Source organism: Mercurialis annua, linkage group LG5 (assembly GCF_937616625.2).
Source record: "Mercurialis annua linkage group LG5, ddMerAnnu1.2, whole genome shotgun sequence".
Lineage (NCBI taxonomy): Eukaryota > Viridiplantae > Streptophyta > Magnoliopsida > Malpighiales > Euphorbiaceae > Mercurialis > Mercurialis annua.
Genome location: NC_065574.1, coordinates 3,757,755 through 3,779,164, shown reverse-complemented (window position 1 = coordinate 3,779,164; position 21,410 = coordinate 3,757,755). Strand labels below are relative to the sequence as shown.

The following is a 21,410-nucleotide window of genomic DNA, read 5'->3' as shown; positions in this document are numbered from 1 at the left end:
GTTGCGATAAAATTATCTTAAACTTATTGTTTGCAATAAAAATATAAATTAGCGGGTAATTCAACTAAAAAATGAAGAGTTTTAAAATTGATTGTTTAAAAAAGTATAAATCGGATTAAATGATTCTGTGCCATAATTTTAGAGGGCGTGTTCCCTCTATTCAATTGGTTATTATTTGTAAGTTGAAAGGGCAAATTGCCGGTTACTTTCTTTTCTAATTTATGTTCCAGTTTGTATGTGTACATGCGTACATAGTCTTTTTGTGATAATAAATATGGGCCGTTCGATTAAATGTGTTAAATAAGCAACTAGGCGATCAAATAATGCTTATGGAAAAATGAATCTAGGCCGTTGAGCGATTTGACTTGTGAACACGTGTGAATTTTTGTTCCAAACTCATCATAAGGTATATACTTTATATTTTTTATTTATTTAATTTTTATTTAGTTATTTTTCTTTATTTTTTCATTTATAACCATAAATAAAACTAAAAAAATCTAAAATGTATAATTTCTGAGAAGTGCACTTTCCGGAAAGTTGATTTCTGAAAAAATTAATGTAAAGGAAATATATATATTTTTTGCTTGATTTACTTATTAATTTCACGGAAAGTTGTTAATTTGAATTTAAAGACAAAATTATCACTCAAAAACGCAAGATGGTCTGTTGCGAAATTAGCTTCCTTGTAAATGTGAATAATCAGGACATCCCAATTTATATTCATCAAAGCTCTTACGGCAGCTACATTATTCACATAAAATCCATAAAAACCATTCTCGTTCAGTTTGTAACCACCATTCGATTGTTGACTTCCACCACAATTTTCTTAGCCCTCAAATTCCAAGCCAACCCAAAGACCTTGCAATTTTGCACCAAGAACTGATCCCCTACCTGGATTAGTTGTAAAGCTACCAAGCAAGCAACCATTTTCATCCCTATCTAACTTACCGGCTTTAGCAATCCCTGAAACCGAATTGAATGCTCCAGATAGCAACACCAAGGAAGATATTGAACTCTAGTTGACATGTTACAGATAAACCATTCGCGAAAAGCCATTATATAAAACTGCTAATTGTAATCGGGGCGAATGACCCTGTTCCTAACTACCCAGCATCTCCTTTAGCACATGCTCCTCATCCTCTACCTGTCGCTTGCAGCGCTGACAAATCGTATCCATCCTGATATGACGACGGGCTCTTTCCACATTAATTCGTCAGCAAACTGTCATGTAAAACAGTCCGAAAAAACATTTTAATGGATTTCATGTGAATAATGCAGCTGCTACAAGAGATTTGATGTACAAAAATTGGGATGTTCTAGTTACTCACGTTTACAAGGAAGCTAATTTCGCAACAAATCATCTTGCGTCTTTGAGTGACGGTCAGTTGCACCTGCACGGTGTTACATTTCATGACAACCCTCTAAGAAGTCTCCTGCCTTGATTGTTCCACGATACTAACAGAATGGCTTATGATAAAGAATTGTAAAATTCAGGGCTTTGCCTCTTTGTATTGCAACAACAAAAAATCACTTTAATCAAATGTTAAAGAAACTAGCAATTTAATATTTATAACATGGATTTCAATTAATAATCTTTAAGCTTGTTTTAAATATTTATTTGCTTAATTAAGAAATTAAAGTTGATTTAATATGTTTTATCAAATATTATTTAATAAACAAATTAAATTTTGTAAATTAAATACCTCACCATGAATTACAATTGTCAAAAATTACACGCCTTGAATTATATTTAATGTCAATATAAACGAAAAGATGTTACATTTTGTATGGTACAATTAGTTATTAGTAACTCAAATTTAATGATTTTATACTACAATGACATTATTCTTCTTCTTTTTTGTCAAAAGCTAAAATTTCTATTAACAATAACGAAAATTACACGAACGGTTTCTCAACACATTGAGAAAACTATTTTAGAAAAAATGATGAGAGTTGTAAAAATACAATCATCGAATAAGGTTAAACTAACCACTATGGATCACTCAAATACATAAGTCAAAATAACTAAATCTACTAATTAAATATAGTTAACAGATAATAATGAATTACAGATTTAAATAACTATAACAAGAAAAACCATAAATCTAAGATCTAGGGAACATAATCAAGTTGAAAAGATCTAAATTTATAAGTTAACCTTACAAGTAGACGATTTCTTACAAAAACTCCATCTTTGAAGAAAACAATACTTCATAAAAATGATAAACTCATAAAGAGTAGGAATTCAAAATGAAAGAAAAAAACAACATTAAACTTATTTGTATGATGTAATTATTTGTTTTACACGATTCATAAAAAGATTTGAGTGTGAGAAGGTGATTTTTTTATTAAAGATTGACCAAAAACCACCTCCCTAAAGAGAAGGCTATTATGGTTTGTGAAATAGGAAGAAAGAGTTCGGAGAGAAAAGTTTAGAGAGAGATTCACAATATTACTATTCAATTTTAATATAATGAGCCATTTAGTACTCACCATGTAAATACTCATATTTGTTAGGATTAATCACATTAAAATATTAAACGTTTATCGTTTTTGTTAAGTTATAGCTAAACCTTGAAAATCGGCAAGATCAGCTCACATATTCGTTATCTTTTGTAGTCATTTTTTGAATCGAATCGAAATTTTGCCCACCTGGCATGCATGTCATTGTCAAGTTAGCGAATTGCTGACGTGGCAACACCTCCTCATCCAATCAAACCTATGATAACCAAAGCAAACTCAAACCAAATTTCAAAACCAAATTAATAAATTTTACTGTTATAAATATTAAATGTGATAATTTTTTTAAATTTTTTTAGTTAACTAATAATAAATTTTAATTAATTTAATTAAATCGAAATTTTTCCTTGAATAAAATTATTTTGCAATTTTCACTCTCCCGCGCCGGCTTTTCCACTCCAACCACCACTTTGACATCCACTGTGCAGTGTTTATTTTAATGATTATATTCAGATTTGGAAAGTTTACTAGAAGAATAATTGTACAACGCAACGGTTGCGCCACATTATTTGTGCAAAAAAAAAAATCAATGATACATTAGCCATGTGTAAATATTTAATGATAAAAAAATAAGAAATAAATAATAATTCCCTATCGCAAATAGTTATTGGCTTGTTATAAAAAAGACGTGACACATCCATTATGTAGGAAAAATACACTTCCTATAATCATGTCCAAACATTTGAGTTTCATTTCATATGCACTGATTATGAATTACAATCAAAATTTTACAGTAGTCTTTCATTAGAAGTTAGGAGAAAATCTTATATAGATCGAGTCAACTACATTATCCGTATATTAAACCACTCACAATACAACACCTCATTAAAATAATAATAATATTTTAATATTATTATTAAAATTTGAATACATTTATTACATAATTATTACGTTATTGTCGTCATTTTAATGAGGTGTTGTATAGTGAGTGGTTTGGTCTCGGTCTATCTAAGAATTTCTCAGCGGCGGGTGCGGTGAGTTGTTCGGGTTGACGGGCGGATTGACCGTGGGTTGGGTTTGATTAAATAAATTTGATTTGGTTTAATTTTTTAGGGGGTAATTTGGGTGTTTCAATTTTGTTTTGACTTTAAATGACGTGTCAATTAACATGTGGCGCCACTATTTGTTTTTTTCCAAAAAAAAGGACAGCCGCCAAAACCAAAAGGGTAGTTCCGTCTATAAGGGCCGTGAATGGCGCCGCCACAAAGGTTGGGGGGTTTAGGGAAGCTTTTGAAAGTATAGGGGATTTACGGAAGTTTAAGATAAAAGTCGAGGACCGTCAGTGATTATTAGCCCATATTTGAATAAACTTGTATGATTTTATTTTCCTCTTATAATATTATTTTCTTAAATCATTCAATAATTTTTAGAATTTGTTTGCAGTTTATATTCAAATTTTTGTAAATCTAAAAAATCTAGAGGTTTAAAGATCTAGTTTTTTAGAATTTTGTTCATTAAAGATGATCGAAAAATATTAGGTTTGAACGGATCGAGCGGATCGTTGGATAATCGAAAGAAGATTAAATTAAAGCACCTCGTCCGACAGAACTTTAATCATCGTTGAGTTAATGTTGCAGAATATGTGTCAATTTTCTTTTACCTTAAACTAATTTTTATTACTTGTATTTTAATTTGTTATTTATTATTTGATAGTTAAGAACTTAAAATATCAATTATTTAGTTTTTATTGTATAACTTTCACTGTTTATATTTTAACCTTGGTCGAAATGAGGAATAATCAATGCAAATATTATAAACATATTCCATAATTTTCTTCTAATGTTATCCAAAGTGCCACATGACTTAGAAGAGGCATCCGAATTGTAAATGGTTGGTTTATCATGGATGGGTGGCTATGCTTTTATCTTTATTTAAAGTTACATCTCTTCTTTGCTACCCCTTTAGTTATTTTTTATTAAGTTTGTTAGACTTAATAATAATTCACCAACTTTCTCATGATTCTATTTTGTTACAATATCATATAAATAGCAAATAAAAAAACCAGATACAAAGCATGTCCAAGTCTAAACAATTGATTTTTTCACCACCTTACAAACTAATTAAACACATAAATTTATTATGTTTAGTATTAAATTTAAAAAAAATTATATAGTAATGTCTCCATATTTTTTAAAGCTTTATACATATTAAAAAAAATACTATTCAATACATCAAATCATATATAAATTAAATGATATTTAAAATCAAACTACAATTACTATTAATAAATAGACATAGATGTTAGTCGTTAGGTATTAGTTATAAATTCTTTAAAATCAGCCGAAACAACAAGCTGCATTGAACCCACAACCTTAAGATATGCAGTTTGCGAGCTTAGCCTACATACCAAATTTACTTGCTAATTTTTTTAACTAATTTTTTTAAAAATAAAATAAAATAAATAATAATTTTACATTGTTTAGACTTAAAAATTACATGTACAATAGTCACATATTTTTTTTAAAAATAAGAAAAAATATTATTAACGATAGCATGTACTCATAATTTACCAATCAAATTTTTTTATATATATTTTCATTACCAAATTATTACTATACTTTTTAATTAAATTTAAAAACAAAAAAGGCATACGGTAATAAAAAAGAAAAAGCAAGGGCAAAAGCGGAAGGAGAGACAACAAAGGGAACAAAAGGGTTTTGGTAGAGTGAAGACCTAAGGAAACAGAAACAACATTATAAACAAACTCAACTCTCAAACGCTCGCTCTCTTCCTCTTTCAAACTCCAAGGCGCAGATCCGAGGAGTTTGGGATTTTGAAACCCTAATTTTCTCTCTCTACAATTTTCTATTAGCCCCCAACTTTTTATCTCTCTCTTTTAATCACTCTCTCACTAGCAGGTTCCCCTTTATACCTCTCCATCTTTTGTATATTTTTTATCTTAATTTATCTGTACGTGGTTGATTTTATCTGTTTAGAGTAGCTGTTTTTTTGGTGTTTTGATTGTTTTTATTGGTGTTATGGAGAGATCTGTATCTGGGTGCTTAAAAAATTGTGTTCTATGGTTATGTTTTGTTGAATTATTATCTGGGTATTTGTTGTTTGTGAAAAGTTGGATGCTTTTTTCAGTTTTTGTGGTGGATTTGTGGTGGATTTGATGTTTTTGATTATGGGTACTGTTTGGTTGCTCGTTTGGGATCTGGGTTTAATATGTTTGTTTGCTTTTTTCGTAAAAGATTTAATCTTTAAATCTTATTTGTGCTGTATTAGTGTGATTATATGGTGTGTTTAGATGTTTAAGGGGTTGAGATTTAGTGGGTTGATGTATATTTTGTCATAATTGGACAGTGTTAGGTTAGACCTATATCTTTTTGTTACATGTTCGTTCTTTTTATTAACCTTGCTTCACTTTTTTCATATATGTGATTGATCTAATTGTGAACTGGTATTTGGTATGTTTGATAGAGAGCTGCTTCACTATTGTTGTAGCTCACAGCCACACACAGCTGGTTTTCTTTACACCTCACACCTTTGATGCCAAAATTAATATTTGTCGATTGTTTTTGTCATTATGTTCAAGGAAGTTTATATTTGGATAGCATTTATGTGTACCTAAGATGAGCTTGTTTCTGCTGTATTGCGGAGATACTTTTCCCAATTCTGTCCTTTGAAAAAATGTTTTCTTTTAAATGGTGAGTGTATGATTATCAATTAAGTCAATTGGAGGAGCGGGTAAAGTAGCGTCTGATTTGTTATTGATTTATATCATAAGATATCAGACACCTAGCTACCCATTGTAAATCTTCTCCAGAAAGTAAAACAGAAGTTTAATGCTTGTACTCCTCTTTGTATTTGGCTTGCAAGTTTGGCTCTTCTGCAACATTCTTTGTTTGTTTAATTTCTTTTGCCTTTACTGACATAATCTAATTAGCTGAGATATGAGAATATAGGCTTCTTGATTAGTGATAGGTATTTCAATTGGAGGAGCGGGACGAGCAGTGTCTGATTTGTTATTTATTTATATCTAAAGATATCACACACTTAGTTACCCGTTGCAAATCTTCTCCAGAAAGTAAAACAGAAGTTTAATGCTTGTACTCCTCTTTATGTTTGGCTTGCAAGTTTGGCTCTTCTGCAACATTCTGTTTTTTTTTTGCGAAAAATCTTTTGCCGTTACTGGGATATTCTAATTAACTGAGATCTAAGAACAAAGGCTTCTTTGATCAGTGATAACTATCTCATAGTATTTTAACTCTTTAGAATACGGTGGTGGTCTATATGGCAAATCAAACTTTGTCTTACAGTATTTTCTAAAACAGGACATTATACCAGAATAGGTAATCAATAACTAAATGATTTAAGCTTTTGGAAGAATTGTATTTGTAATTTCTCTGTGTCATTCATTCTTTGAATTTGCAAGTTCATTATTAGATCATCAAGAGTTCTTTTAACTTTATTCCTACTGCGCTTTCTTAACCTTGCAAGCAAATTGTTTTTATTTTTGCAGTTATGGCAGGCGTGGCACCAGAAGGATCGCAGTTCGATACTAAGCAATATGATTCCAAAATGAACGAATTGTGAGCCTCTCATTTATAGCCTTTTGCATAATGGCAGGAATGCAGAATTACTAGTTTTGTGAACATTTATCCATGACTTTTGATATTTCTGCAGAATTTCTGAAGGGCAAGAATTTTTCACCTCTTATGATGAAGTGTATGACAGCTTTGATGCTATGGGATTGCAAGAGAATCTTTTAAGAGGAATCTATGCTTATGGTAATTTTATTGATATATACTCTGCTGCTGCTTTGACATATTGCCAAACCTGGTGCTCAATCTTAATTGTTATTTTATTCTATCTTTTATGTTTGGCAGTTTAGCCTAACTAGCTTACAAGTCTTGTGACATTTTGCATATTTATATTTATAAAATCTGTTTTATAGGTTTTGAGAAGCCATCTGCAATCCAGCAAAGAGGAATTGTTCCATTCTGCAAGGGTCTTGATGTGATTCAGCAGGCCCAATCTGGAACTGGAAAGACAGCAACTTTCTGCTCGGGCATTCTCCAGCAACTTGATTATGGTCTAGTCCAGTGTCAGTCATTGGTCTTGGCACCAACTAGAGAATTGGCACAGCAGATTGAGAAGGTTATGCGAGCCCTTGGTGATTATCTTGGTGTTAAGGTTCATGCTTGTGTTGGTGGAACAAGTGTTCGTGAGGATCAGAGGATTCTTCAAGCAGGTGTTCATGTTGTTGTGGGGACTCCTGGTCGTGTGTTTGACATGTTGAGAAGGCAGTCACTTCGTCCGGACTACATCAAGATGTTTGTGTTGGATGAGGCTGATGAAATGCTTTCTCGTGGGTTCAAAGATCAGGTTTGCAATTAGACCTTATTTTAATCCCTTCCAATTTTAGTAGCTCTTGCTGGTTCTGATATGTTTTTTGGCTGTCAGATCTATGATATTTTCCAGTTGCTGCCAGCTAAGGTTCAGGTTGGTGTGTTCTCTGCCACCATGCCTCCAGAAGCCCTAGAAATCACTAGGAAGTTCATGAACAAGCCCGTCAGGATTTTGGTTAAGCGTGATGAGCTTACCCTTGAGGGTATTAAGCAGTTTTATGTTAATGTTGAGAAAGAGGAGTGGAAACTTGAAACACTCTGTGATCTGTATGAGACCCTTGCCATCACCCAGAGTGTCATTTTTGTGAACACAAGGCGTAAGGTCGACTGGCTCACTGACAAGATGCGAAGCCGTGACCATACAGTCTCAGCAACCCATGGAGATATGGACCAGAACACCCGTGATATTATTATGCGGGAATTTCGTTCCGGTTCTTCTCGAGTTCTTATAACCACTGATCTGTTGGCTCGTGGTATTGATGTTCAGCAAGTCTCCCTTGTGATAAACTATGATCTGCCGACTCAACCTGAAAACTACCTTCATCGTATTGGAAGAGGTGGACGATTCGGAAGAAAGGGTGTCGCCATCAACTTTGTGACATCGGATGATGATAGAATGCTGTTTGACATTCAGAAGTTCTATAATGTGACGATTGAGGAGCTGCCATCGAACGTCGCTGATCTTCTGTGAAGAGAATTTTTGGTGCGTGTTGAGAAAGGGTTTTATATTTTGCAAGTTCTATTTAACGTGTTGTTTAATTTTCTTAAATTTTATTGTTTAGTGTTTTAATTTAATATTTTGAGACATATCTGACAGTTTAATCTCATATGAGAGTCTCTTATCAATTGCAACATGATGAGATTGTCTAGTGATTATTTTCTGGCTTGGAAAAGTTTTGCATGTTGGGATTTGTAACATACCGCCCCTTTTGGCTTTATAATTTATTGTTGCATTGCTACAGTTCTCTCTAAATTTCTTTTGCTCGAGGTTTTTTGTTGAATCTGTAATGTTCCTGTAAATTGAGCCTCTAATGGTTATTTATCTAGGAATAAGATCGAAAATCAATTTGGATGACCTGATTTAGAACATTCAATAGTCCGTGTGCCATTACTTTCATATCTCCTCATGAATATAGAGGATGAGTTATTGAAATGTCTCGCTATTAACATGCAATTCTCAGATCGCTTAATCATCGTGTATTAAGGAAAACACCGATGCGTTGACATTTATGTTCAACCAGTTGGCTTCCTAATCAGCATAAACCGCAACCCGTCTTCTCTAGCCTTTGCACCTTTTCAATCTGTGAGATGATGATTGGTTTAGTTCACAAAGTCCGGTTAAATTCGGCCCGGAATCGGACCAAGACCACTTCGGAACTGAGGAAATACTGGTCCGGGCCGGTTTTTTATTTCTAGAATTGTAATAGTGGTTCCGGTTTTAGCTCAGATTTATTTAAAAATAATAAACTTTAAATAGCCTATCATATATGTATATTTTTTTAAAATTTCATAATTAACTCTAAATCATTGATAACTAAAATTGTGTCTATATTTAGATTAATAGTATTTAATTTATTATTTAATTGGGTGCAGCAAAAATAGCAGTAATAACCTAGCTACCTTTTGCATTGATATTATTTGTATGTAATCTTTTCCATTATTTATGTACACTCTTTCACCAATTAATAGACTATAAATTCAAAAAAGTTCATGTAATATTTTTTTTTGTAAGGAATGTATTCTATAATAATATATATATTTTTAGAATTAATGCGTAGATTTTGGTTTATAATTAATAGTTTAAATTTTTAAAATTAAAACATAATGTGAAAATATTTATTTTATATTTAAATTTTTTAATTTTTTTTTGGAATCGTCCGGTTCCAATTTTTATGGGATCGTAAACCAGCAGTTTCGAACCAAAACCACCGGTTCTTGAACTGTGACCACCCCTATCAGCAACAATAGTTATTTGTCTCTATTAAAATTATAGTTTTGAAAACATTTATATATAAATAAAAATTAAAAATATTGAGTATTTTTAAGTAATTATAAGAAATAATATGAACTCAAATATGAAAATACAAATATAAATAAGAAAACAACATTTCGTTTCCTCTACTTCAACAATTTGAGTCACTCTCCTAATTTTGGTATTTTTAGAACTCATGAAGTCTAATATTTTCTAGATTAAATGAATTTGTTGACAAGAGATCCACAATTTGGCATCACCTATCAAAAGAAACGGTTAGAAAGGTTCATCTAATTGTCAAAAAAAGAACACTAAATAGTCATAATATACGTACTACTTACATTGTCTTTACTCTTCAAATTTTCAATATTCAAATTAAATGTAACAATAAAAGAAGCTAGCACATCATAGTTCATACTCTGCATATTTTTATAAGTGCACTAATTTATTTTATTTTAAAAGAGTTGAAATTTAGCCCGCACGGCACATTTATCCATTAAATATGTAAATGTATTGATCATTCTTTGATAAATATATTTAAGTATATAATTAACATATGTTAATTTATAAAATGGCGAAGGAGCATTAGCAATCATTCTAATTCTTTTTCAAATAATTTAGTTTGAGAGAATATTGTTGCTTGAAACAATCGAACAGGCAGCAGATGAAAATGTCACAATCTTCCATTTAGAGTTTGTAAGCACCGAATGAAATTAAAAATCAACTTGTGTCACCAAATTCAATTTAATTCGATTGTAGGTTTGACATTATTTAAAAATTTAAGTTTTTTTTTTGACTTGGTTTGAGTTAGACATAAAAAATAACACGAGGAAAGATCAACCGAATAAACTTATTTAATTTGATTTTGAAAAAATAAAATTTCAATTAGATTTGATTCCCACTTAGTATATGCACCCTATTTCCATTTACACGAGGCCATAAAAAAACATTTATTTGCAAAACAAGTTATGAATTTTAGGATGATTTTTAATCACAATGAAAACTTTTAAACTTAACTATAATAAACACGGATTTTTTTTTTACAATTCAAAATATCGAGTTATTTTTCAATAGATGTTGAAACTTTATATATTCAGATATTTATATCAGTATTATTTCATAGGAAAATTCCTCGTTATATTAAATCGGAAAAATGCAAAAAGTGAGGAAATTTTATGAAACAACCCTTTAAAATTTGTATATAATTAAAAACACACTAAACTTTAATTTACATTTAATTAGTAAAAAATAGTAAGAAACACATTAAAAAAAGAGAGTAAAATGGATATAAAGACATAAGATAAGAGTTATATAATGTGCTCTAACCTCAAAACAAAAAACAAAAACAATTGAAGTCCCACTTCAATAAATGATCCTCTAATCAGCAAAGCAATCCCAAAGCAAAGATTATTTTTCTTTTCCCTCTCTTGTCTTCTTCTTCTTCATCTTTCCATAAATCCAACCTTAAAAATCCTTAACCTTTTCAATCTCAACAACTACATGTAATAATTTGTTCATATTCTTAAAAAAATGGAGGGTTATAGATCCATGTCTTGCAGAGATGGAAGAACACAAATAACTGAACACTATGAAGAAGATGATGAAGATGATCATAAACCAGCACCAAGATCAGGCATGCAAGATTTAAGATCTTACAGTGTTAGCCATGCAGGTTCAGTTCAGCTTGGCAAGGAGTTGAAGATCAAGAAAGGAAAAAATAACAGTAATCTTGGTTCATCATCTTCTTTAAAGAATTGGAGTTTTAATGATCCTGAATTGCAGAGGAAAAAAAGAGTTGCTAGCTACAAAGTTTATTCCGTGGAAGAGAAAATGAAAGGTTCTTTCAGGAAAAGTTTTAGATGGATCAAAGATTCTTACACTCAAGTTGTCTATGGGTGGAGGTAGGTGACTTGTAGATTTTTCGGAGATGAGAGCGTTTGTGGGAGGAATTAAATCCGTAATCTAGCAGAATGCTGTTTAACGTTTATACCATTTGAGTTATAATTGTCTGTGTTGTTTTATGTTTATGTTGTTTTAAGTTTATTATGATGATGAATCTATAGTTTTCTGTGTTGAGCTAGATCTGGGATGTTGGAGTTTTTACTAAATGTGTCAGTTCTTGGATTTTAAAGGTTAATAATTTTGGTGAAGATGTGATGATTGATTTTTAGAAGAAATTTTGAAGTGAATAGTACAGTTACTATAACTGTATTTTTATGACTAATAGATGAGTATACTTTTTTTAGTTTATGTTTGGTTTAGGCTGCTTTATTTGTATTTAAGTAGAGTGTGTGAAATTTAATGGTCTAGTTCAGAAGCCTTATTTCGGGCACCATGTCATCTTATATTGTCTTGAATAATTATTCAAATAAAAGGTTAATGCGGTTTTAAAATTTATATTTCAAAATTAAATAAATATATTTTAATTTTTTGAATCAATTAGATTTTAAATTTGTATTCGGTATTATATCAATCATTTTAGTCCCAAATTTGTGTCTTGGGGTCAGATAAATCTGCCTTTGAGGTACAATATAATTATTTGACCTAAACTAAAAGAGTTTGTGGTTTTAATTGACCAATAAAATTACAAATAATATCAAATGATTTATTTAACTTTTAAAATACAAATTCAGAATCTAATTGACGCCAAAAAAAATTAAATGTATTTATCTGATCCCTAACAAACACTTGTCTTGTACTACTTGTTGCCAGTTTTCCTGTAACAGAATCCAAGACCATATCTTTTCCAGCTGTTATATCAAATTAGATATGCAAGAAATAAGGTTAAATTTGTTTATGATTACAACCTTATAAGATTTTTACATTTTGACTCATTGTTTTATTTTTTAAAATTTAATAATTCAATTTTTATATTCTCAACGAGAAGTTATTCCATAAATTCAGATAATTAGTAATTTCTTAAGTGGATGATAAAAATAATTAAGTGGCACCCAAGTTTTCCGTTATCATGTTAGCAATTATTGACCGAATTAAGATAGTAATCTCCCATTATGAGAAAAAAGTTGAATTATAAGAATATAACAAATGAACCGATAATAATCGAAGTACAAAAATTCATAAGTAATCATAAAAAAGTTTAATCCAAAGATGCAAGGCAGCAACCACATTTATATGAATAACAGTAGAAGAGCAATCTGCAGTATAACTGTCTTATTACCATAAACCCTTGATCGGTAAATTTAGCAGAGTTCATACGGAAGCAGTAAGCTATCATCATGTTGTCATAAAATTGAAACTATACATGTACCAGCGCATGGTGCATCTCAACAGTATTGCCAATTTGCCATGACGTCATAAAAAGGGATCCGCCAAATTACATTGCCGCGGCGTTACCAACGAGCGACTATACCACAAGGCATAACAACACATCATATTCACTATGTAATGTAATAATAGCATCTGCTTTCAAATTTACACGGGTGAAAAGAGAGCACTGAGATTGGCATCCACTAATATTGTACCTTCTCGTCGTTGTTGAAGTGCAGGCTCTCAATGCCCCGAATAGTCGACTCAAAAGTTTTTATAGTTGGGGGATTTCTGACAGAAGACAGATGCTTCTGCTCTGCTGATAAAACAGACGTACTTCGCTGTCCACCAGATATTTTGACTGCTGGACTCGGATCGGTCGTACGAGAGCGAGTTGGATCAGATTCGTTCCCAATAAGAGATGCATCACGGCTGCTAGAAATTGCAGGTCGTCTTGACGTTATACTTGACCGCAGGAAATTTGAGCTGGATAACTGCATGTTGCACAAGTTCAGGCATGAGAAATGAAAACGTAACAATATTGATGACTAACAGTACTGATATATCAGCAGCTTGACAACTCTCAACCAGTATGCTACAAATAGTTCAGTGTGGCGCATAAGTTTAAATTGAAGAAGAAAACCTAACATGTATTAACATTAAGCACGTGCAGCAAAAATATGCAGGCATGACATGCTTCAAATATTTTTTGTAAAATCATCAGAGTAGAAAGCCATCCTAAAATATTTTCATTACTACAGAAACCGAGTCATCCACAATAGAGTTCACTACAATTATATTCAGTCCATTAACTAACCAAAGGCCATTATTACATTAATGTGGTATTGACCAACCATAAGCAGATGCGTGTTGAAGTACTTACTGTAGCATCTTTGGATGAGGATAGATCATTCGCAACAGGACCTTTTTGTTTCGTCAAACTTGCAGAGCTAGTAATTGGTCCAGAGTTTCTCCTTCGAGTGGGATCCATAGGCCAACCAGGTCTACTCTCTTCACCTCCTGTGAATAAGTGCAATTAAAAAAGGAAAACTTAGATTATGCATCTTTCCACATGCATCACCAATAAAAAATCACACATAAGCCAGAAAAACAGCAGAACTACCTATCTGTCTGTCGATGTTTGCACCAGAAGGCGGCATGCCAGAGCTTGGTCCAGCACCCGAACCCTACATAAGAAAAAACAATGAAACAGTGATAAATGATCAATCATGCATTAGAAATCTAAAGATGCCCAACAATAATAACGATACTTACAAGAGCACGGGTAGGAGGATTAGCAATCTGGGATTGCTGATACTTCAAAATTGTCCAATCAAAGACATAGTCAAATTGAAAACCTGAAGCAAGTTGGAAATCGAACTCATTATAACTTTGAAGCCTTTAGTTTACTGTTGTAGGTAATAGGAATATCTGACATTTTAAAAAGTGGACAGCAAATACAAACCTTCACGAATGAAAAGATCACGGAATAGCCGTTTCAGATAAGCATAATCAGGTTTATCATCAAAACGCAATGATCGACAGTAATGGAAATAGGATGCAAATTCTGTGGGATAACCCCGACATAATGCCTGAAAGAGGTCCAAAGATCTTCCACATCAGTTTGAAAATTTCTGAACAGTACTATTCAATTAAAGATGACAAATCATGATGCAGCTTTACCTCGATTGAAGTTGACACTTTCTTCTCACTGATCTTTTCATACTTCTGCTTCTTGGTCCCTGCTTTTAGTCCTTGCCAGGGAAGACTACAAACATATAACGTAGAGGTTATGACCAAAGCCATGCAAGCAAAATGACAAAATTCACTATAGCAGTGAACATATTTGTTTACCTTCCTCTTAGAAAATACATGAGAACATATCCAAGTGATTCTAAATCATCCCTGCGGCTTTGTTCTACAAAGTATACAAGTAACGGAATCAGGATACAGTAGCTGTAGAATCAACAATCAGCAGGACAGTTCCAAATTACAAAAAAAATTCAATAATATATGTCAAAATGAAGTCTGTAGAGATGAAAATAAAAAAGCATTAACACACCAATGCCAAGATGAGTATTCATGCTGGCATATCTTGCAGTTCCCGTCAAATTCTTATTCTCTCTGCAGATGCAAAAGTAAATGAAGTCAAAACTCATATTAAATTTGCAATGAGGTTAGTGGTAATTGGACGGAGCCTAACAAACAGCTCAGTAAGTAAATCAATACAATAAACACATACTAGCATAGATGACGAACTAAATTCTTAACCTACAGAAGTATCAAATAAAAGACTAAATAGTCAATTCTGTCATCAATCCCCAAAACAGTATATATATCCAAGGGTTGGCTGAACAAATATTGCTAGAGTTGGCAAGAAAGCATATTAGAATAGTAAGTTTGCAAACTATCAACCTATACATCATGACTATATGCCAGAAGAGACAAAGAATAAGAAGGAAAAAATAAACATTAAAAAGATAAACTATACTACACCAACTAGAACACAAGAAGTACTACATTAAAAAGTAGAGCAATGCTGCTTCACTCATCAAATTGCAACAAATTAGCAAACACGTATGCGAAAAAGTTATGCAGCACAAAGCTAGACAAAACCTTAGCAACATGATCCAAAATCCAACCTTCATAAAACAATAGAGACAAAGAGTTTCTATTATTAACCTGTAAGGGATATGCTGATGAGTTGAAGTGTCTCTGTACTTCTTAGCCAGACCAAAGTCAATGACATAGACCTGCATTCAATCAAAACATCAAGCACAAAAAAAGAACAAGGCAACACAATTTAAAAAAAGAAAAAGAAATAGTCAATGATTAAAATCAGTATCAAAACCAAGACCTGATTTGCGCGTCTCCCTAAGCCCATTAAGAAGTTATCCGGCTTGATATCTCGATGAAGGAAAGATTTGGAATGAACAAATTCAACACGATTAATCTGACACAAGCATCATACACAGCTAACAAAAATCAGTGAAACCACACAATGGAAACGAATGTGCAATTCAACCAACAAGAAAATAGAACCCTACCATCTGGTCAGCAAGCATAAGAACAGTCTTGAGAGACAGTTTCCTACTACAAAAGTTGAATAAATCTTCAAGACTAGGTCCAAGTAAATCCATAACAAGAACATTGTAGTCCCCTTCGACACCATACCATCTAATATTCGGAATCCCAGCTGCCAAAAAATTAACAGCAGTAAGTAAAAATAAACACAAATTCACAATTCAAAACATAACACTAATCACTCACTTCCTCCTTGTAAAATTTTATATAATTTTGACTCATAAAGCAACTGTGGATGCTTTGTCTTAATATTTTCCTGCATAATTAAACAAATTCATATTATATCACTCAATTGATAACTTAAGCAGCAAAAAATGCAAAATTAGCAACTTAATTGAGCTAAATTAGAAAAATAAATTTACTCACAAGCTTAATTGCAACTTCCTCATTAGTTTGGATATTGGAACCTGAAAAAATACATAAAAAAACTTCAAAAATTGCTAATTAATCGCTAAAAGTAGGTCAATTAGAATGAAATTAAATTGAAAAAAATGAACGAACCGAGATAGATCTCTCCGAATGAACCGCTACCGATCTTACGACCGAGACGAAACTTATTACCGACACGCGGCTCCATTTTTAACCCTAAATTAACAATTTCTTGTTTAATTTCACTTCTCTCACTTACTATCTAATATAGCAATCAATTGAAAAAATAATAAAACAATATTTATTATTTTAATTTCCCTCCAAATTATTTAATCAATATTTGAAAAGCAACGAACAGAGGAGCGCCGACTATTACAGGTGTCGGCAAAGATGGCGATAAGCCGACGAAATCAACGGTGGAGAGAAAATCTCGGAGATTAAGAGAGAGAAACTGAGGATATAGATGGAATTAAGTAATTAAGTTTCTCTCTCTACATGATTTTTTTAGAGAGAGGAAATAATAATTATTGTTTGTCTGTTGTTTTCTTTATTTCTGTTCAATTTTATCCTTTTTCTTTGATTTAATCGACAACGGATTTTTTTATGAGACTATAGGTGGGAAACGACGTCGCCTTAGTTCCTTAGGAAAGGACGTAATTTGGTATATTCTAAGATTATAATGCTTATCCTGCCTATGATATGTTTTTTTAATATAATTGAACTAAAAAAATTCAAACTAAATTTAAATAATATATTACCAATGAGCCATTATAAGCACTGGATAATATTTTATTAAGAGTCGAATTTTTGTTTCGAGAACTCCTTCTTTCTTTCTTTTTTATCGCAAACGAGATATATTAAGTCTCAAAAGCCGAAGTAATATCTTCGACAATACAAGACCGGACGTGATTAGGAACATCCTCCATTATCACTAAAACATCTGCAATAGATAACGCCCTCTGAGCTATCGAATGAGCGGTTTTGTTGTTATCTTTACGGGTAAAAACAAAACTAATGCTAAAAGAAAAACAAATTTAAATAACATTCAACTATCTATCATAATTAAATGGTAGATGACATTTTTAATAGGTTATCCTAGTAATTATGAGCAAAAGGTCATTCTGAATTTGTGACTTATATTATAATAGCTCATTCTAGGCTATTTTGATTTAAAAACAATACTCTTTATTTCGGCTAATAAACACCCACGGACCCTGATTTTTGGGTCTCCGATCAATAAACCCCTGATGATTAAAAACGATCACTAATTCTCCTAATTTTTATAGCGGCGCTCGCTTAACCTCCTGAGAATAAAAATACCCCTGATGCTTTTTTTGGTCAACTAACATTAAAAAAATTAACAGCGTCACGTCAGCAAATTGCCCTAAAAAATTAAAACTCCTAAAATACCCCTAAATTTAATTAAATAAAAAATAAAATAATTCACCCAACTCAACCCCCGAACCAGCTAGTCAACCCATCCATTATCGACCCAACCACCACCACCGTCGCCGCTGTCGGAATCCGATCATATTCTCCGACCTCCACCATCTACTTTTTTTTTACCACAAAGGACAAAATGTAAAATCTAAAGTTGACATTTTCCAATGGTCACATAAGTAGAAAGAGCATACAGGTTTTCAACATTTCTTACGAATCGACTCGCAAATTTAGCCCCTGATTTTATTTTAAATCACCATATTATTTCAAATCCTTATCAATTTGTAGTTCTAAAAAAAATCTAATTCCATCATTTTCATTCATTCATCTATTTCAGGCTCAAAGTGTAGGATCAGAGTAATGGCAGCGGAAATTGACTAACTCAACGAATTAACAGATTATCTTATTCATTCCGTGTTCTCTTTCTTAGACACAACTGACGTAGTTAAAACTTGTATTTTTTTCCCAAAGATGGGTGCTTCTGTGGGCTTTTTGTCTGTTTCTTACTTTCACTTTCTGCCTAACTGAGTTGCGCACAAACGAAACTTCTTATATTAACTTTGTTTAACAACTTCCTTTTCGACGAGATTGTGTACCCATTACAAGTTTTGTCTTTAATTCATCTGTTGACGCTGAAGTTGGTGTGATTCAATCATGGGTTTGTTATGCTATTAAACATAAGGTTCAACACCTCACATTACAACTTATTTTCCGTCAAATGTCCTTTAAGCTTCATGATTCTTTCTACTGCTATAAATCATTAAAACCCCTTAAACTTGATAGGTTTCACGTCCCTAATTTTTCAAGTGTAATATCGCGTGGAAATTGTATATTGCATTCTTTGCAACCTTGCAAATTTTGGGTATCATGACGCGACTTTCTTATAAACTTTTTCCAATTTAGAGTATTTAACATTTGGAAACATAAGTTTTAGCGGCATTCCAACTTTTAGAGTATATGCTCTAAAACTGGAAAGCTTCCATCTTGTCAATTTTCCGATGGCGGCGGGGCGGGGGGCTGCGCGGCGATACATGTTTAATGACTAATGTGTGATTTTCTCTTATAAATTTTAGTAGTTTATTTACTTGTAATTCTTTGTTAAAATAATTATTTTAACTACTATCTAATTTTTTTTACCACAAAAGACAAAACGTAAAATTGACATTTTTCAATGGTCACATAAGAAGAAAGATGAGTCAGTTTTTCAACAACAGTCATTTTTTTCCTCACGAATCAACTCGTGAATTTAGCCCCTGATTTTATTTTAAATCACCACATTAATTTGAATCCTTATCAATTTATAATTCTAAAAAAAAACCCAATTCCATAATTTTCATTCATTCATCTATTCCAAGATCAAGGGGTTAAGAGGATCAGTGTAATGGCGGCGGAAATTGACAAGCTGTGCGAATTATCAGAATATCTTATTCATTATGTGTTCTCTTTTTTGAACACAACTGACGTAGTCAAAACCTGTATTTTGTCCAAAAGATGGACGTTCATGTTGGCTTCTTGTCCGTTTCTTACTTTCACTTTCTGCCCAACTAAGTCGCGCACAAACGAAACCTCTTATATTAACTTTGTTCAACAGGTTATTTTTCGAAGAGGTTGTGTCCCCATTACTAATTTTGTCTTTAATTCATATGTTGACGCTGAAGTTGGTGTGATTCAATCATGGGTTTGTTATGCTATTAAGCATAAGGTTCAGCACCTCACATTACAACTTATTTGCCGTCAAATGTCCTTTGAGCTCCCTGATTCTTTCTACTGTTATAAAATCATTAAAAACCCTCAAACTTGATAGGTTTCATGTCCCTAATTTTCCAAGTATAATATCGCGTGAAAATTGTATATTGCATTCTTTGCAAACTTAGCACCTTGCAAATTTTGGGTATCATGATGCGACTTTTTTATAAACTTTTTTCAATTTGTAACATTTAACACTTGAAAACATAAGTTTTAGCGGCATTCCAACTTTTAGAGTATATGCTCTAAAACTGGAAAGCTTCCATCTTGTCAATTTTCCGATGGCGGTGCGGTGGCACATGTTTAATGCCCAATGTGTAATTTTCTCTTATAAATTTTAGTAGTTTATTTACTTGTAGTTCTTTGTTAAATTAATTATTTTAACTACTATCTACTTTTTTTTACCACAAAAGACAAAACGTAAAGTTGACATTTTTTAATGGTCACATAAGTAGAAAGGGGAGTCAGTTTTCAACAAAAGTCATTTTTTTCCTCACGAATCAACTCGTGAATTTAGTCTTTGATTTTATTTTAAATCACCACATTATTTTAAATCCTTATCAATTTATAATTCTAAAAAAAATCTAATCCCATATTTTTCATTCTTTCATCTATTCCAAGATCAAGGAGTTAAAAGGATCAGTGTAATGGCGGTGGAAATTAACAAGCTCCGCGAATTACCAGAATATCTTATTCATTATGTGTTCTCTTTCTTGGACACAATTAACGTAGTCAAAACCTGTATATTTGTCCAAAAGATGGATGCTCCTGTGGGCTTCTTATCGGTTTCTTACTTTCACTTTCTGTCCAACTGAGTTTCGCACAAACGAAAACTCTTATATTAACTTTGTTCAACAAGTTATCTTTCGAAGAGGTTGTGTTCCCATTACCAGTTTTGTCTTTAATTCATCTGTTGACACTGAAGTTGGTGTGTATCAATTATGGATTTGTTATGTTATTAAGCATAAGGTTCAACATCTTACATTACAACTTGTTTGCTGTCAAATGTCCCTTGAGCTTCCAGATTCTTTTTTACTATTATAAATCATTAAAAACCCCCAAACTTGATAGGTTTCATGTCCCTAATTTTTCAAGTATAATATTGTACGAAAATTTTGTATTGCCTTCTTTGCAAAATTTACACCTTGCAAATTTTGGATATCGTGATGCGACTTTCTTGTAAACGTTTCCCAATTTAGAGCATTTAACACTTGAAAACATAAGCTTCAACGACATTCCAATTTTCATAATTTCTGCTCTAAAACTGGAAAGCTTTCATCTTGTCACTTTCCGGTGGCGGCGGGCCGGGGGGAGGAGGCGCACAAGTTTAATGCCTAACGTGCGGTTTTTAGTAGTTTATTTAATTGCAGTTCTTTGTTAAAATAATTATTTTAACTACTATCTATTTTTTTACCACAGTAAAATTTAAAAGTTTGACATTTTACAATGGCCACATAAGTTGAAAGAAGAGTCAGGGTTTCAACAACGGTCATTTAATTCTCACGAATCAACTCGCAAATTTAGCCCCTGATATTATTTTAAATCGCCACATTATTTTAAATCCTTATCAATTTGTAATTCTAAAAGAATCCAATTCAAATTTTCATTCATTCATCTATTCCAATCTCAAAGGGTTAAGAGGATCAGTATAATGGCGT

General features: G+C 32.2%; 4 protein-coding genes across 4 annotated transcripts; 3 read left to right on the top strand and 1 right to left on the bottom strand.

Moving 5' to 3' along the window:
- The first annotated feature begins 5,192 nt into the window (after positions 1 to 5,192).
- LOC126680674 (eukaryotic initiation factor 4A-8) lies at positions 5,193 to 8,835 on the top strand. Its single transcript, XM_050375837.2, has 5 exons — positions 5,193 to 5,378; positions 6,986 to 7,055; positions 7,150 to 7,253; positions 7,421 to 7,851; positions 7,930 to 8,835. Exons 2-5 carry the CDS (start codon positions 6,988 to 6,990, stop codon positions 8,563 to 8,565), a joined length of 1,239 nt encoding a protein of 412 aa, XP_050231794.1. The 5' UTR covers positions 5,193 to 5,378; positions 6,986 to 6,987; the 3' UTR covers positions 8,566 to 8,835.
- Positions 8,836 to 11,164: 2,329 nt separating this feature from the next.
- LOC126679950 (uncharacterized) lies at positions 11,165 to 11,996 on the top strand. Its single transcript, XM_050374974.2, has one exon. It carries the CDS (start codon positions 11,377 to 11,379, stop codon positions 11,749 to 11,751), a length of 375 nt encoding a protein of 124 aa, XP_050230931.1. The 5' UTR covers positions 11,165 to 11,376; the 3' UTR covers positions 11,752 to 11,996.
- A 1,006-nt stretch (positions 11,997 to 13,002) lies between these two features.
- Positions 13,003 to 17,115, bottom strand: LOC126681335 (casein kinase 1-like protein 2). Its single transcript, XM_050376880.2, has 14 exons — positions 16,699 to 17,115; positions 16,564 to 16,604; positions 16,384 to 16,453; positions 16,161 to 16,309; positions 15,971 to 16,066; positions 15,796 to 15,866; positions 15,176 to 15,237; positions 14,968 to 15,031; positions 14,797 to 14,881; positions 14,579 to 14,705; positions 14,389 to 14,471; positions 14,237 to 14,300; positions 13,997 to 14,133; positions 13,003 to 13,607 (listed from the first exon to the last, which is right to left on the bottom strand). The coding sequence occupies exons 1-14, from the start codon at positions 16,772 to 16,774 to the stop codon at positions 13,317 to 13,319; spliced, it is 1,416 nt and encodes a 471-aa protein (XP_050232837.1). The 5' UTR covers positions 16,775 to 17,115; the 3' UTR covers positions 13,003 to 13,316.
- Positions 17,116 to 19,387: 2,272 nt separating this feature from the next.
- On the top strand, positions 19,388 to 20,567 carry LOC126680743 (putative F-box/LRR-repeat protein At3g58880). The gene is made up of 2 exons (XM_050375924.1): positions 19,388 to 19,775; positions 20,374 to 20,567. The coding sequence occupies exons 1-2, from the start codon at positions 19,388 to 19,390 to the stop codon at positions 20,565 to 20,567; spliced, it is 582 nt and encodes a 193-aa protein (XP_050231881.1).
- The last annotated feature ends 843 nt before the right edge of the window (positions 20,568 to 21,410 follow it).